Source organism: Mustela nivalis (genome assembly GCF_964662115.1).
Source record: "Mustela nivalis genome assembly, chromosome: 2".
Taxonomy (NCBI): domain Eukaryota; kingdom Metazoa; phylum Chordata; class Mammalia; order Carnivora; family Mustelidae; genus Mustela; species Mustela nivalis.
In genome coordinates, this window is record NC_139021.1 from 111,064,533 (window position 1) to 111,081,393 (window position 16,861).

At 49.8% G+C, this 16,861-nt stretch overlaps 2 protein-coding genes across 18 annotated transcripts in view; one reads left to right on the top strand and one right to left on the bottom strand.

Moving 5' to 3' along the window:
- LOC309859856 (uncharacterized protein) overlaps window positions 1-11,655 on the bottom strand; it is a gene marked incomplete at its 5' end in the record, with an annotated part of 81,446 nt that extends 69,791 nt beyond the window's left edge. For 3 of the 17 annotated variants that reach the window (XR_014308967.1, XR_014308968.1, XR_014308969.1), the window contains one exon: window positions 10,244-10,341. Coding sequence is in view for 6 of the 17 variants with exons in the window: in XM_082721069.1 (XP_082577195.1) it covers window positions 10,229-10,415 (187 nt within the window). Of the gene's footprint in view, window positions 1-8,075; window positions 8,167-10,228 lie in introns of those variants that run through there. The other 14 variants (XR_014308972.1, XR_014308973.1, XM_082721072.1 and 11 more) reach the window with 12 other exon arrangements.
- A 2,990-nt stretch (window positions 11,656-14,645) lies between these two features.
- LOC309859341 (uncharacterized protein) overlaps window positions 14,646-16,861 on the top strand; it is a gene marked incomplete at its 5' end in the record, with an annotated part of 50,518 nt that continues 48,302 nt past the window's right edge. The window contains one exon of the mRNA XM_082719988.1: window positions 14,646-15,003. Coding sequence (XP_082576114.1) covers window positions 14,646-15,003 — 358 coding nt within the window. The remainder of the gene's footprint in view (window positions 15,004-16,861) is intronic.

Below are 16,861 nucleotides of genomic sequence, written 5' to 3' on the forward strand. Positions count from 1 at the left end.
ATGAGATCCTCATTCAAACTGGAACCAAGGGGCACAGGAAAAAAGTGTCTAAGCTGAAGGGATGGATCTTAGGTCTTTCTGGAACACACGGGTCCCTCCAGGTCTCCCCAGGAAACATGGCTTTGAGATGGGTAGGAAGGAAGAGACTATGTTTTCTACCAGGAACGCTGAACAGAAAAATGTTGGGAGTTTGAATCAGCTTGGGAGCCAAGTTGAACCCCAGGAGCCTGGGCTGCAACTGGCCTTCAGGACGGCCTTGGGAAATGGCTACCAGTGAAATCAGAGGACAATGGGTCGTTGTGCTGACCTTGCAGAGAGGTGAAGGAACGTGGCTCATGCTACCCATTCTTGGTCCTTCACCAGGGCCCCACTGGGCAGAAACCACCCCCTTGTTGGTGTCAGGGCCCCAAACACAGAGGTGACTGAGGACTGAGGCTGGTTTCGTGGCCCTCGCTCTCCCCTACAGACAAAGTGGCACAGAGGGATTGGAGACTGTGAGGGCAGCTTGGTTCACGGCTTCAGGACCTTTTCTCAGGGTTCGAGGGTTGGAGTAAGGGGCTGGGGGATCTCTGGTCACAGGGAAACGAAGCCTTTCCAGTCCCTGATGCATCCGTCATAAGGTTAGCGTCTCTGGACGGTGCCTTCGGTACCCTATATTTCAGGGCCCTCCACTGTCCTCCACTGTGGCTTCACCGACAGCCAGCTGTCTAGCTGAGTTCCTAGGCAGTCCCTTCCTCAACACCTGCCGAGCAGCTAGGAAGCTTCCAGTCCTCCCCTAGTTACCAGGCACTCCTTGGACTCAATCACTTGGGACACCATGTTAGCACACTAACGTCTAGGCTGGAGGGCAGGAAAACAGGGCCCAGAGAGTTCTGGGGAACACACTCGGGTAGGTGTGGCTGCTCAATGAATGTGACCGAGGGTATCACGCGTGCTCCCGGCGCTAGGTTGCGTTTCTGTGCTGTCTCTGCTCAATACAGGAATCTGTGGGTGTGGGAAGGGGACTGAATTCAGAGCACAGCACATGGTGACTCCTTCCTAAGTTCCATGGAGGTAGGAATGCCTGCTGGGCAGCTGGCGATTAGGGGCAGGAGACGGATGGACTAGAAGGAATGCACTTCCAATCCCCCTATGGGCTCCTGATGGCAAGGTGCCGACACTGTTCTCTATTTTTGTGCATCACCCAGAAATCGGTGGGGAGTGTCTCCTCGAGGATGTGGAGATTCCCCCACCCACGGCGCCCGCTCAACGACCACGATGACGTCACCGCAAGAAGAGAGGCCGGTTCTCCCTCCACAATTAGGTCTACACCATTGAGTACACCGAGGAAGGTACCTTGGGAATTGACTCATTACGGTTATTGGAGACGCATTGTGTCGTTCACTAGCACAGACATAATCGAAGCTTTTAAAACTGCTGAGACACATTGTCCTCTGATTTCACTGGTAGCCATTTCCCTCTATGCGGTCCGGCCGTCCCCTTTTAAGTCCACAAGTCACGATGAGATCCTCATTCAAACTGGAACCAAGGGGCACAGGAAAAAAGTGTCTACTAGCTGAAGGGATGGATCTTAGGTCTTTCTGGAACACACGGGTCCCTCCAGGTCTCCCCAGGAAACATGGCTCTGAGATGGGTAGGAAGGAAGAGACTATGTTTTCTACCAGGAACGCTGAACAGAAAAATGTTGGGAGTTTGAATCAGCTTGGGAGCCAAGTTGAACCCCAGGAGCCTGGGCTGCAACTGGCCTTCAGGACGGCCTTGGGAAATGGCTACCAGTGAAATCAGAGGACAATGGGTCCTTGTGCTGACCTTGCAGAGAGGTGAAGGAACGTGGCTCATGCTACCCGTTCCTGGTCCTTCACTAGGGCCCCACTGGGCTGAAACCACCACCTAGTTGATGTCAGGGCCCCAAACACAGAGGTGAGTGAGGACTGAGGCTGGTCTCGTGGCCCTCGCTCTCCCCTACAGACACAATGGCACAGAGGGATTGGAGACTGTGAGGGCAGCTCTTGGTTCAGGGCTTCAACCTTTTCTCATGGGCCGTGTGTTGGTGTCAGGGGCTGGGGGATCTCTGGCCACAGGGAAACGAAGCCTTTCCTGTCCCTGATGCATCAGTCATCAGGGTGGCGAATCTGGACGGTGCCTTCGGCACCCTCTATTTCAGGGCCCTCCACTCTCCTCTACTGTGGCTTCACCGACAGCTAGCTGTCTAGCTGAGTTCCTAGGCAGTCCCTTCCTCAACACCTGCCGAGCAGCTTGGAAGCATCCAGTCCTCCCCTAGTTACCAGGCACTCCTTGGACTCAATCACTTGGGACACCGTGTTAGCACACTAACGTCTGGGCCGCAGGGCAGGGAAACAGGGCACAGAGGGTCTGGGGAACACTCTTGGGTAGGTGTGGCTGCTCAATGAATGTGACCGAGGCTATCACGCGTGCTCACGGCGCTCTGCTGCATTTCTGTGCTGTCCTTGCTCCATACAGGAACCTGTGGGTGTGGGAGGGGGCTGAATTCAGAGCACAGCACATGGTGACTCCTTCCTAAGTCGCATGGAGGGTGAATGCCTGCTCGGCAGCTGGCGAGTAGGGGCAGGAGACGGATGGACTAGAAGGAATGCACTTCCAATCCCCCTATGGGCTCCTGACGGCAAGGTGCCGACACTGTTCTCTATTTCTGTGCGTCTCCCAGAAATCTGTGGGGAGTGTCTCCTCGAGGATGTGGAGATTCCCCCACCCACGGCGCCCACTCAACGATCACGATGACGCCACCGCAAGAAGAGAGTCCGTTTCTCCATCCACAATGAGGTCTACACCATTGAGGACACCGAGGTAGGTACTTTGGGGATTGACTCATTACGGCGATTGGAGACGCATTCTGTCGTTCACTAGCACAGACATAACCGAAGCTTTTAAAACTGCTGAGACACATTGTCCTCTGATTTCACTGGTAGCCATTTCCCTCTATGCGGTCCGTCCGTCCCCTTTTAAGTCCACAAGTCACGATGAGATCCTCATTCAAACTGGAACCAAGGGGCACAGGAAAAAAGTGTCTACTAGCTGAAGGGTTGGATCTTAGTTCTTTCTGGAACACACGGGTCCCTCCAGGTCTCCCCAGGAAACATGGCTCTGAGATGGGTAGGAACGAAGAGACTATGTTTTCCGCCAGGAACGCTGAACAGAAAAATGTTGGGAGTTTGAATCAGCTTGGGAGCCAAGCGGAACCCCAGGAGCCTGGGCTGCAACTGGCCTTCAGGACGGCCTTGGGAAATGGCTACCAGTGAAATCAGAGGACAATGGGTCCTTGTGTTGACCTTGCAGAGAGGTGTGGAAACATGGCTCATGCTACCCGTTCCTGGTCCTTCACTAGGGCCCCACTGGGCAGAAACCACCACCTAGTTGATGTCAGGGCCCCAAACACAGAGGTGAGTGAGGACTGAGGCTGATCTCGTGGCCCTCGCTCTCCCCTACAGACACAGTGGCACAGAGGGATTGGAGACTGTGAGGGCAGCTCTTGGTTCAGGGCTTCAACCTTTTCTCATGGGCTGTGTGTTGGTGTCAGGGGCTGGGGGATCTCCGGCCACAGGGAAACGAAGCCTTTCCTGTGCCTGATGCATCCGTCATCAGGGTGGCGACTCTGGACAGTGCCTTCGGCACCCTCTATTTCAGGGCCCTCCACTGTCTTCCACTGTGGCTTCACCGACAGCCAGCTGTCTAGCTGAGTTCCTAAGCAGTCCCTTCGTCAACACATGCTGAGCATCTGGGAAGCATCCAGTCCTCCCCTAGGTCCCAGGCACATCTTGGACTCAATCAGTTAGGACACCGTGGTGGCACACTAACGTCTAGGCCGGAGGCCTGGGAAACAGGGCACAGAGGGTTCTGGGGAACACTCTCAGGTAGGTGTGGCTGCTCATTGGATGTGACCGAGGCTATCACGCGTGCTCACGGTGCTCTGTTGCGTTTCTCTCCTGTCTCTGCTCCATACAATCTGTTGCCCACGGAACCTGTGGGTGTGGGAGGGGGTTGAATTCAGAGCACAGCACATGGTGACTCCTTCCTAATTCCCACCTTGAGGGAGGAATGCCTGTTGGGCAGCTGGCGAGTAGGGGCAGGAGACGGATGAACTATAAGGAATGGACTTACAATCCCCTTATGGGCTCCTGACGACAAGGTGTCGACACTGTTCTCTATTTCTGTGCGTCTCCCAGAAATCTGTGGGGAGTGTCTCCTCGAGGATGTGTATATTCTCCCACCCACGGCGCCCGCTCAATGACCACGACGACGCCACCACAAGAAGAGATTCCGGTTCTCCCTTCACAATGAGGTCTACACCATTGAGGACACCGAGGAAGGTACCTTGGGGATTGACTCATTACGGTGATGGAGACGCATTCTGTCGTTCACTAGCACAGACATAACCAAAGCTTTTAAAAGTGTTGAGACACATTGTCTTCTGATTTCACTGGTAGCCATTTCCCTCTATGCGGTCCGTCCGTCCCCTTTCAAGTCCACAAGTCACGATGAGATCCTCATTCAAACTGGAATGTCCCCCCTTCACATCCACCCATTAGCCACATCTTACATGGGTGTGCTACGTATCCTCAAAGGAACAAAACGACCTCACCACATTTGGCAACTCATGTACCCAGTACATTTCACGTGGTTACCTTTCTACAAATGCGGCCAATGCATTCGGTGACTTCTTCTCATTCTGGAAACAGACAGATATCTGCGCACTAATGTCTCACACAGCTGGCTTCCCAATAGCCCCAGAGAGTCACTGCCCCCATATCCATCACGGGAGGAAAGAACACATTCAGTGGCATCCATACATATCATAGAGTGCAATTTAGGCGTAAGAAGAAACTAAGTTTTCCAATATTTTACGAAACAGATAGAACCTGGAATCTCCACATGCATTTTGAAAGCAAGCACACAAGGAAAGAGGTACATCACACGATCCCAGGCTTTGAGGACACTCCAGTAGGGACATTCGTAGACCCAGAAAGTGGAAGGGACAGTGGAGGGAGGAAACGGGGAGGTCTGGTCATGTCGTCACGGGTACAGAGGTGTCATGAGATAGGATGGCAACATTTTCCCCATAGATGGCAGTGCGGTCTACAAAGTATCATGGATGTCAGCAGTGTCACTGAACGGACACGTACTAACAAATACAACCCGTCCCCAGTACTTAGATTCCATCACCGAAAAACCCACTACTCCAAGGCACGATAGAGGAGCCATAGGGTCACATAGCAGAGGTGCAGGGGAGACAGCTGAACAGGCGCCATGACCAGTTGAAGAAGTGGCAAGCTGGCTTGGCTGCACAGTGGGCAGGAGGGCTCAGGGGACTGCGCCCTGAAAACCAGGGTGCCTTGAGTGTTTCCCAGACAGACGCTGAGAGTTCCCACTGATGAAATCCCCTCTGTTAGAAAGCCAAGGCCCCATTTCCCTTTTCCATCCTGCTGCCCTCCTCTGTGTTTCTGTGTACACCACTGCGTTCTGCGTACACCACTGTGTACTGCGTCCACCACTTTGTCCACCACTGTTGGCCCACTGGCAAGTCAGGCCTTGCTTGGTCACCCTTCACGTCCATTCCCTCTGGCCCCGCATCCACATCCAGCAGACTTAACTCCCCAAGCCATTCCTGAGTAGCGCAGCCAATGTCCTGACTGCTCCTCTCTGTTCTCCTAGACCCTGTGGAGGACCAGTCCAAGGACCTTCCTAGGAGCTGGACAAAGGAAGGTCCCCCAACTCTCCCTGAGGTAAGCTCGCCTCTCTGATTTCTTAGAGACACAAATGGTGCTTCCTTGATTTCTTCCATCAGTGGAGTTTGATGAACATCTGGCACTTTACCTCCCAGGGGAAGGGGGCAGCAGTCTCCCCTCGTGGAGGAATGCTGGGTCTGACCTCTTACACACAGTGGACACAAAAAGGGTGAGGACACAAGACAGCCTCAGTTACAAACTCCACGGGATCAAACACCTTCTTCAGCAGAAAAGGTTTCTCCTTGAAAGAGAATGTTCTGTCTGTTGATCAGAATGGACTTCGGAGATTGAATGATGCTCCAGCATCATTCAAATGGTCCTCTTGAACTCAGGTGGGAGGACATGGACTCAACCATGGGACCTCATCCAATTTACTGCCTGAAGTCATCCCCAAACCAAAGAGCTGGCCCAACAGAGGACAGAATGCTGGGATCCTCACTGTGTTTCCTTTTCCCCAATCGCAGGTAGACGCTGGGAGCAAGGACAGCTGTACGTATTTAAGACCATCATGCTCTGGGAGGAAATCTAGAGTACAAAGAAGCCTGCCCCCTGATTCTGAATTCCAACAAGGAATGGGGGTTGGGGGATACTGACTGTGACTGTCCGGTGAGGCACGGTCACCACGTCGAACAGGGCCTGGAAGAACTCATACATAGGGAAGGGGTGATCTGTGTGCACGTGGGATGAAGGCCATGTGTGCGTGGGTGTGTGCATGGGTGTGTGTGTGTGTGTGTCCCCATGCGTTATGCTTGTGAACATGACCGTGTGCCTTTCCCAGGAGATCTTTCTCACACTTCCATCACAATCACAGTGTCCCCCTTCCAAAACACTCTCATCACCCTGGCACACTTTACATACTCCTTTCCCTACTCCCCACAGCTGTACCTGGAGGACCTTTCCCTCTGATTTCCTGGGACGGGCATGGTGCGGAGATTAAGCATCCAAACTCTTGACCTCCTACTTGGAAAGCCAAGATTGGAGCTCAGGTTCCAATCTGAAAGTTGCTCTGGCCTACCCACCTGTGTTAGTCCCTCAGCCAGGGGGTCATGATGTACCATGGGTGCTAGCTAGCAAAGGGCCATAAGCATCTGTACACACAGCCAAATACCTAGATTCTATGATGGTCCCCGACAGGACCCAACATGACACAGTGGCTTGCATGGACACAGAAGCCAGGGCAAGCTTAGAAGCCCACGTTAAAGATTACAGGCTGGTCCCTGGAGTCAAGTGCACAGAGAAAAGCCACATCCTCATGCTCAAGCCCACATGGCTGGAAAGCGTGTGGACCCGTGGAAGGCAGAACAGGGCAACATCGGTCATAGCCGGTCTCAGTGTGTACACACGACCGGCCAAAGGCAGAAAAGCATCATGGAGGGAACTGACTGTACTTAGTGATTTCCCTAAGCCTCAGGAAGGTTCAAATTCTCTAAGCACACACTCAAACACCACTGGCCAATAGGAAATCAAGGTCAAGCTTGGGTGGAAGCTTTGGACCCAACACCCCCAGAGCAAATCTCCTGCAAAGCAGGCCTACAGCCTATCAGCACACATTCCAAGACTCCTCTGTGTAAGCAACTTCCCACTGGTCAGAACACCTGGGAGGGTTCGGACAGCCACTGTCTTCAGGGGAAACACGCACAAATGCGCGCGTGCGCACGCGCGCGCGCACACACACACGGGACAGCTCAAAAATAGTGGAAGGAATCTATCACACTCATCGAGAGTGCTGGCTGTTTACGGAGGCTAGAAAGAATACTATCAGGATATTGAAGGCTTAGTTACTATCAAGTAAAGACAATTGAGAGTCTCCTGGTGGAATGTTACATTCCTGCTATCAAGCATCCTTGTTAATGAGATTTAGGTTTAGAAGAAATTTAACTTCATTTACTTTTCCTTCTACCTCCGCCTCCTTCGGTTTTTTATGGAGGGGAGGGTGACATTAGGGCTTGAGGAACTGAGTTCTATGTCTTTGGAAATTGGGCTATTGATAAGGTAACTTCTTTGTTGTAATCTCAAGGAAATTTGCAAACCAAGGGAGACTCCTGTCTTGCAGGATTGTGATCTCAGCAAGTTAACTATTTATCGTTTTATGGCAGTCAGGGGTGCCTGAGGAATGCTACACATATGGAGGGGAGTGGGTGGAGGGGGGGGGTGCAAGGCGCCAGCTTTTGCTTTGTCCTCAGCCAGCCTCCTGCTCCCTCATCATTCCCCCCTGAACAATTTTGACCCTTAAATCTTTAAGGTGGTTGAAGGTGGAAGGTCTCATTTTCTGTAACTTCTTCATGCTGAATAGGGGTGTAGAGCTGTCCCTACCTGCTCTGGTCAATATTGATCAGGGTAGGAACATATAAGGGAGTTACGAAAGGTGGAGGCAGCTGAATCCAGCGCTAACAGTGAAGAGGCGTTCTCTTGCACAACAAGGATCATCTGTCATGGTGAAGTCATTGTAGCAAAGGAGTCTCGGCAACAAGTAGAGAAACATGGAACAAAGCAACATATTAAGGTTAATAAGGCGATAAGAATGAGAAGCCCGAAAAGGAGATTTGGCCATAGTCCTCCTTCAAACCAGGAACTTAACCATTCACTGAGAGAGAGAGAAGGATCTTGTAGGGCCTTAATTTGGGTATTAATATATTTTATTAGTCCTGTGACATTTTTGTGATAGTCTGGGATGTACACACAACATTCTGTTTTGATGATTGCACATGTGCCACCCTGGGCTGCTGTCAGGACATCTAAGGCCATCCTATTTTGTAGGACTGCCCTGCATATCTGTGACACTTCGGTATTAAGCAGGGAGATGCTATTTAGTGAATCATTGAGTGCCTTTGTAGTATATTTATTAAGCGCTTCTACATGCCACATGACAACCTCTAGTCCCGCAGATGGAACAAAAATGGATGCTAAGTTATCATACCATTTAAAAACAGATCGCGTCCATCTTTGTTTCAAGTTGGGGAGATTAGCTGGAGTGGTGATGGTTTTAGTAATGCGCCCATGAATCCAGGCAAATCCTAAAGTACAGCGACCTATCCACCCTGGAGGAAGCCAGGCCCACAGGTTAGTTCCACATATCCAGTGGGTTCCATTTGGAGCTGGCCATCTGATGCCAGGTCGCCTGGCCCAGTAGGTAGCAAACCAGTCAGTAGCCTGAAGTACTATTATTTGGGAACACATTTCTAGTGATAGCCATCCCAGATATCGTGCGTTCTTTGCCCAAGTATCACTCGTATGATTTCTTTGTTCCCAGCATAAAACTGCCTTTTGACTGAGCCTTCCAATCGTGGGTGTAAGCCACAGATATGTATCCCAGATTTGATATATGCCATCTTCAGTATAGCGGTAAGGAGGGTTTTGTAACTTGGGTCCATATTTGATTGGGGAGTAATGGCTTGATAGCAATCCCCTTTCCTTCCAAATAGCTCCATGGGCATGTAGTACCAGGAAAGCATATTTCGAGTCAGTATAAATGTTACTCTTAGGCTTTGGCAATTGCAAAGTGCTAGTGAGCACTATGGCATACCTAGCTTATCTTAATTTTTTCTATGAAAACTATTGTCATCAGAAAACCAACTGTCATTCGTATTTTTAACAGGGGCATCTTAAATCTGGACAAATAGAGTAAGCAAGATCAATAAACTTTTTTGCTCTATAGAGAAGTACAGTGGTCAGGTTCAGGCATACAGGTAACTAGGTTTAAAGTTTGACAAGTTTTAAGTATTATTTCTGGCATATCTGTTAGTGTAGCCCAGTATTTAATAAGTTGGCCTCCATCATCCATTGGTGGCCTTTGGCTTCTAAGACAAATCTGGACCTTATGTGACATCATTACAGTCAAGGACTGTCCCATAGTAAGCTTTGAGGCTCCTTTTATTAGGGCTGTTCTATGCTTAGCTAAAGCATCTGTTTGCAATTGCACCTCAACAGAGGTGGCCTCTATGATAAATATGACTTAGGGATGAAACCAAAGTGCTCAGAATAATCACGTCGACTATTTGGCCAGAGCAACTCATTCACATCAGAGACCCTGCCTGGTTCTCCTACAACCGCGCCCCTCCTAGGAAGCCCGGCGCACTTAAGAGGCGCAAACACACACACACACGTGTCACAACGCCAAGCGTGCACGCAGGTCGCAAAAGCGCACTCACCCCTACCCGCAGCCCCACCCCCTCCCGTGGGTCCGGCGCACACGTCACGCATGCAAACTCCCCACCCCTGGCTGCAGGAGGGCGCAGGCAGCTTAGCGCTGCAGCCAGAAACCTGTGGGCCTTGGGAACCCGAGAGCCAACGTTCCCACTCCGGATCCTGGTCCCTCACGTAGAGACGCCCCGGCTCGCTTTCCTTCAACTCTGCAGGCTGATCAAACGCCTGGGGCCTCTGACCCACAACCCGGCACCCCGGCCCCCGCCGGACCTCCGTTCCGCACAGGGCCCGTTAGGCACTCGCCCCCATCCCCCGGGACTCACCCATAACTCCCTCACCTCGTGAACCCGGAAGCCAGGGAAGGTTTCTCACGAGGGGCTGGAGGCCGGGGAAGAACAAGCCAGGAGACGGCGGGGATGCACATACGCAGAGGGAGGGAGCGGTGCGGCGGCGGCGAGGAGCTGGAGGCCGGTAACGGTGAAGCGGGGAGGAGAAGGCGGGAATGCACATGCGCAGAGGGAGGGAGCGGTTGGGCGGCGGCGAGGAGCTGGAGGCGGGTAACGGTGGAGCGGGGAGAAGGCGGGGATGCACATGCGCAGAGGGAGGGAACGGCGGGGCGGCGGCGCGGAGAGGGAGGCCGGGAAAGGTCTAGCGGGGAGGAGAAGGCGGGGACGCACTTGCCTAGAGGGAGGCAGCGGCGAGGAGCTGGAGGCGGGTGAAGGACCAGCCGGGAGGAGAAGGCGGGGACGCACCTCTGCAGAGGAGGGAGCGGTGCGGCGGCGGCGAAGAGCTGGAGGCCGGGAAAGGTCTAGCGGGGAGAAGGCGGGGACGCACATGCCTAGAGGGAGGCAGCGGCGAGGAGCTGGAGGCGGGTGAAGGACCAGCCGGGAGGAGAAGGCGGGGACGCACCTCTGCAGAGGGAGGGAGCGGCGCGGGGCGGCGAGGAGCAGCTGGAGGCCAGGAACGGAGGAGCGAGGAGGTGAAGGCGGGGACGCACTTGCCCAGTGGGAGGGAGCGGCGCTGAGAGGTGGAGGCGAGGAGCTAGAACTCTGCTCCTGGCAGCTAGTGCTGGGAAAGTGCGTCTACCCTTAAGAGGGCTATCTCATCCCTCTAAGTCTTAAAAAGTAACTCATCCTACCGAGCTAGCAGGTGTTTAGTGAAGATTAGAGGCGTTTACCATGTATATCTGGCGCATAAATGATTCAGTACCTCTCTCAAGATTCTCTTCCCCGGTGTACCCCATGAGCTTTTCTTGAGAAACCAGCTGGAGAGTTTCTGCCCAGTCGGCTGAGCTGAGAGACTGCTGTCGGGAGCCAGGCTTTTGTCCTTGTCCTTCGACCAAATTTTAGACGCAAGCCAAGAGAAGGGAAGCTGTGTTTGGATTTCATCTCTGTACCCGCTATCTGTGACCAGCATGGTTATTCTCGAATGAGAAAAGCAGCAAGCTAGCAATTCGGTATTAATACTAAAAACCGTTCATGTGTAAAAAACTGTCCTATACCAAACTTGAAGAAAGCACGCTCTCATCTCCTGCAACCTCCCATATACACTTCACGCAACTTCCCCCAATGTTAACATTTTACAGAGCCATGGTACCGTTATCAAAACTGAGGAAGCAACTCGGGCGCAATTGTATTAACGAAATTACAGAGTTTGTTCAGATTCCGTCAGTTTTTCCACGAATGCCCTTTTACTGATCCAGGATTCTGTCCAGATACCATGATACATTTAATCATCATGTCTGCTCCAACCTGTAAGTTTTTTGGTCGTTCCTTGTCTTTCATGGCATTCACATGATTGAAGAATAGTGGTCAGGTATTGTGAAAAGTGCCTCTGAATTGACGTTTGTCTAATGTTTGCTCCTTATTAGACTGAGGTATATATTTTTAGGAAGAATACCCTTGGAAGGATGTGTCCTACCTGTGTATCAGGTGACACGTGATATCAACGTGATTCGTCTTACTAACCTTTAGTACTTGGTTAAGGTGGTATCAGCGGGGTTTCTGCACTATATATTTAGGATTTTTCCATATCCAGTCTACACTTGAGTGGATTGGCTAAGTCCAGTGCACACCCAGGGACAGAGGAAATTCGCTTAGCTCCTTTTCGAATTTATGGTCATATTTTAAAACCACCAGGTGTATTAGTAAATTTGAGGAAAAATTCTCTGAGGCTACCCAAGTATCCTGTTTATATTTATAGTTTTGGCCACTAATTTTCACTTTCATTGTTGGGTCTTGCCTGCAACCACTTTTACTGTGGTGGTCTAAAAGGAGATTTTTCTGTTTTACTTATATGTTTATTGGGATTCTTCTGTAAAGGAAAGATTTTCATTTTCCTCATTTATTTCATCATTTGTTTATGTCAGTACGGGCTTATGGATAATCTAATTCATTCCCTGTGGTCATTACTCAACCCCGCCTTTTTCACCCAACCCTTTGATCTGTTTTATGTTTTACAATGTCAACTGCATTTTATAATATGTATCTCCTGAGTTTGGCTTTTTTCACTTAGCAAAATTCATTTAAGACTCATTTGTGTAAAAAAAAAAAAAATTCATTCATGTTCTTGGTCCTTTTCTCAGATCAGCTCCTTTCTCTCCACTCTTTTCATTTCACCCATGCTATTATTATGTTGCTCAAATTGTCCCAGCTTGGGCATTGAGAGCTATCATAGATTAGCTTTTAGGTCCTTTTAACAAATCCTTATCATAGTTTCTAAAGGACTTCCTTACTTTTGACACACAAGGTGCTCCAGGCTCCTTGTATTTTCTGTGTCTAAGCCCTGGAATCAGACATCTTTCCAAGGAGCCCTAGTTCCTTCTATTGGAGAAACCAAGATCTGAGCTCTAGGTATGCTGATTGGTACTGGGTGAAACTTTTTAGATGCTGTATGCCTACATATCTAAGAAATAGATGTATGTGTACCAGTCCATGCTAGTCATCTGCCTCACAGTATCCATATTTCTATATCGATATGTATACATATAAATCTGTATACAGATGTGTTACATACACATGACTACATATTTGAAAATGAATGAGCTAACATTGATATCTTTCCCATCCACCCACCCCTTCCTTATTTTTATACACTGAAATACCTGGTTATCATTATCTATGACATGTGTATTCTTTTTGACCTTGTGTACATGGAAAGTAGTTTCAGAATTGCTAACCACTGTGAGAATTTACCAGCCAGAGTGTTTATGTACAGTTCTTTTTGTTTTCAGTCTTAATGTATCCAGTCAAAATGTAGTTCTACGGAATTATTTAGGTCAGCTCATTTCCCCCCATTTTTTAAAGCCTCTGCATTTGGCTTGGTCATGATCCCAGTGTCCTGGGATCAAGCCCCACATTGGGCTTTCTGCTCCACGGGGAGCCTGCTTCCTCCTCCCTCTCTCTGCCTGCCTCCCTCTCTGCTTACTTGTGATCTCTGTCAAATAAATAAATAAAATCTTTAAAAATAAATATAAATAAAAATTTTAAAAAATATTTTTCCTATGGTAGTGTGAGACATTAATTCATTCCTTTTTTAAAATTACTGAATAGTGGGGCGCCTGGGTGGCTCAGTGGGTTAAGCAGCTGCCTTCAGCTCAGGTCATGATCTCAGGGCCTGGGATCCAGTCCCACAATGGGCTTTCTGCTCAGCAGGGGGCCAGCTTCCCTTCCTCTCTCTCTGCCTGCCTCTCTGCCTGCTGTGATCTCTCTCTGTCAAATAAATAAATAAAATCTTTAAAAATATATAAAAATAAAATAAAATTACTGAATAGTATTCCACTTATAGATGTCCCACAGTTTATTCACCTATTAAAGGATATTTGAGTTTTTACCTGTTCTGGTGATTATTAATAGGTACTAAACGTTTGTGTTGGGCGCCAGGGTGGCTCAGTCAGTTAAGTGTTTACTTTTGGCTCAGGTCATGATCCCAGGGTCCTGGAATGGAGTCCTACATGGAGCCTGCTCCTCCCTCTAACTTTGCCCGGACTTCTCTTGGCCCGGAGCCCTGTTTGCTCTCGCTCACTCACTCTTTCTCAAATAAGTAAATAAACCTTTAAAAAAGGAAAAAAAAAAAACAATTTGTGTTAAGGCTTTTGTGTTGACTTAGTTTTCGATTTACTTAGGTAAATACATAGGAGTAGGATCACTAGGTTGCGTGGTAAGTACATGTTTACATTTATAAGAAATTGTAAAACTGTTTTCCAAAATGTTTGTATTATTTTGCATTCACACCAGTAATGAATAAGAGGGGTTTGTTTGTTTGTTTAGATTATTTGAGAGAGAGAGCCTGTATATCAGCTCGAGTAGTGGGGAGGCAGAGGGAGAAGCAGACTCCCTGTTAACCAGGGAGCCTGACATGGGGTTCGATCCCAGGACTCTGAGATCCGTACCTGAGCCAAAGGCAGGTGTTTGACCAATTGAGCCACCCAGGTGTCCCGATGAACGAGAGTTCTTGTTTCTCCAATCCACAGTGGTATTTTGTATTTCTAGAATGTAAGCGAGCCTTTCTACCTAGATTTTACATTTTTGCCTCCTTTGGTCGCTTGTCGTTCAGAAAGCAACGTGTCTGTGAGACTATTTCTTTGAGGTACTGAAAAAAACCGGTGCTGCATACAGAAGCAACAACCCCCCTGCCACTGTCTCCGAATAGCTGAAGAGAACGTTTCCGAAATTCTCCAGTCCCGGGCAAGCAGTTACGGGAATGAAGTCCTGAAGTTTGTGAGCCCCGCAGCCCGCGGTTATGGGAGTTAGTAGCCTGCGGCTCTTTCTGCGCATGCGCAATACCTCGCAGGTGCTTCCCAATGTTCCGGCTTTCTGTGGGAGACGATCCGGAACCTCCAGGCTTCTGGCGGTCTGCTTGCCGTTCTCGGAGCTAGTGCAGCCGGAGCGGGAGGGTGTGGGAGGCGAAAAGGATGGGGAGATCCGAGGGGGTCTCTGCGTGGCGCCAAGACGCTGTTGTGGGCGACGGTGCCGGGCTGTAGGGAAGAGGCCCGCGGACCCCGGCGGGACCCTTGGCTGTTCTTCCGGAGAGCTGGGTATGAGGAGGCCTTGGTCGGATGGAGGGATCACGAGTCGGGAGACTCTTTACTACGGGAAAGGTCGGCTTGGAAGGCAGGGAGGTGGGGATTGGGTGCCCGGGGGAAGTTGCAGACTCTGCGCGGATCTGCCCGCGTGGTCTGTGCGGCAGCGGGGGGCCTGGAGTGGGGTGAGGAGGGAGGCAGGGGGAGGGTGGTGGGGAGTGACCGGTGCACATGCGCGGTGGGTGCGCTTGGTCGTAGAGCGGCGGGAGTTGAGCAGATAGATGGCTTTGATTCGTGCGGGGCTGAACTATCAAAGTATCATCTGAGAACGGCAAACCTGCGTGAGACTTCACGTCTGTAATACTGAGGATATTAATAACACCTGTGGGTGGGGTTGTTCAGAGGATTAAATAACATAGCTCAGTGCCTCGCAGTAAATATTAGCTGCTGTTGTTAATACAATTATTCTTATCACTCGTTGCATTATGCTTTCAACCTCTCACTTAGATAGATAGAGCTCTCTCTGCCATAACATTATAAAACCGAGGTGGAGAGGAATGTTATATACCCTATGTCACAACACTAGCAGATAAACTAGAAGGCAATTTTACTATTTTATTTTTTAAAGATTTTATTTGAGAGAGGAGGAGAAAGGGGGCATGATCAGGGTGAGGGACAGGAAGAAGGAGAATCAGACTCCCTGCTGAGCAGGGACCCCCCCCCCACCCCGTCCCCGCCCTCAACCAGAGGACTCAATCCCAGGACCCCAAGATCATGATCTGAGCTGAAGGCACTTCTTAGCCAACTGAGCCAGCCATACGCTCCACTAGAAGATGTTTTTTAAAAAAATTCATTCATGCATTCATTCAAGATTTTATTTGATAGAGTGATACAGCCAGAGAGCCCAAGCTGAGGGAGGAGCAGAAGGAGAAGGAGGCTCTCCACCCAGTGGGGAGCCGGATGCAGGGGCTGGATTCCAGGCCTCTGTGATTAGGACTTGAGCAGAACGCAGATGCTTAACCCTCTGAGCCACCCAGCCGCCCCAGAAGACAATTTTAGGTGTTTCTCCAAATGTCATGGTCTTTGCAGCTTCCCTCTTGGTTATAAAAGCCAGCATGTCATCCTGCAGGGCACTTAGCAGAAATAATTAGGCGTGTGAAGAAATGATCTGAATGACTGAATCTTAACCGTGTAGTAGCTCTGTGTATGGGATTTCTAGATGTCTTCAAAGCCTCTAATAGAGACGGTATAATTGTATCCAAGTTAGGTTTGTAACAGTTCTTAGCAGCCTTGATTTAAATTTATGGAAGGTCTGACCTGAGAGTCTATGGAATAACAAATACATTGGCACTGTGAGCCTGGGTGACAATTCCAGTTAAAATGAATTTGCCCCTCAGGTGTCTTTCTCATCTACGTTAGAAAAGCACATCTTGTGACGTAAGAAGGAGGAGTCTCTAAGTATATGTTAGTTGGAGAGAACCCTACAACTATTCGAGTTTCTTTCTTTTTTCTTTTCTTTCTCTTTTCTTTTCTTTTTTCTTTCTTTCTTTCTTTTTTTTTTTTTTTAAGTAGGCTCACTGCAGGGCTGAGCTCATGACCCTGAGATCAAGACCTGAGCTGAGATGGAGTCATTTGCTTAACCGACCAAACCACCCAGGCACCTCTTGAGTGAGTTTTCAGCAGAGTATAGTTCCCAGAGAGGAGCAGATCCTAGGTTTTCACAGGCGTGTTCAGAACAAGTGAGATTTGAGAATATTGCCCTATTCAGAAGCTCCCAGGCTGCCTAATGGAGAGAAGCCTGGACCAGGGCAGCTGGGCTGGAAGGAGTGAAGGATGGTTAGATGACCTGGGAAATAGAGCTGCGCTGGAGGCATTCCAGGGATTTGTGGGAAAGGGCCTTAAAACTAGATGTGAGTCAGTTTTGTCTCACCAATCC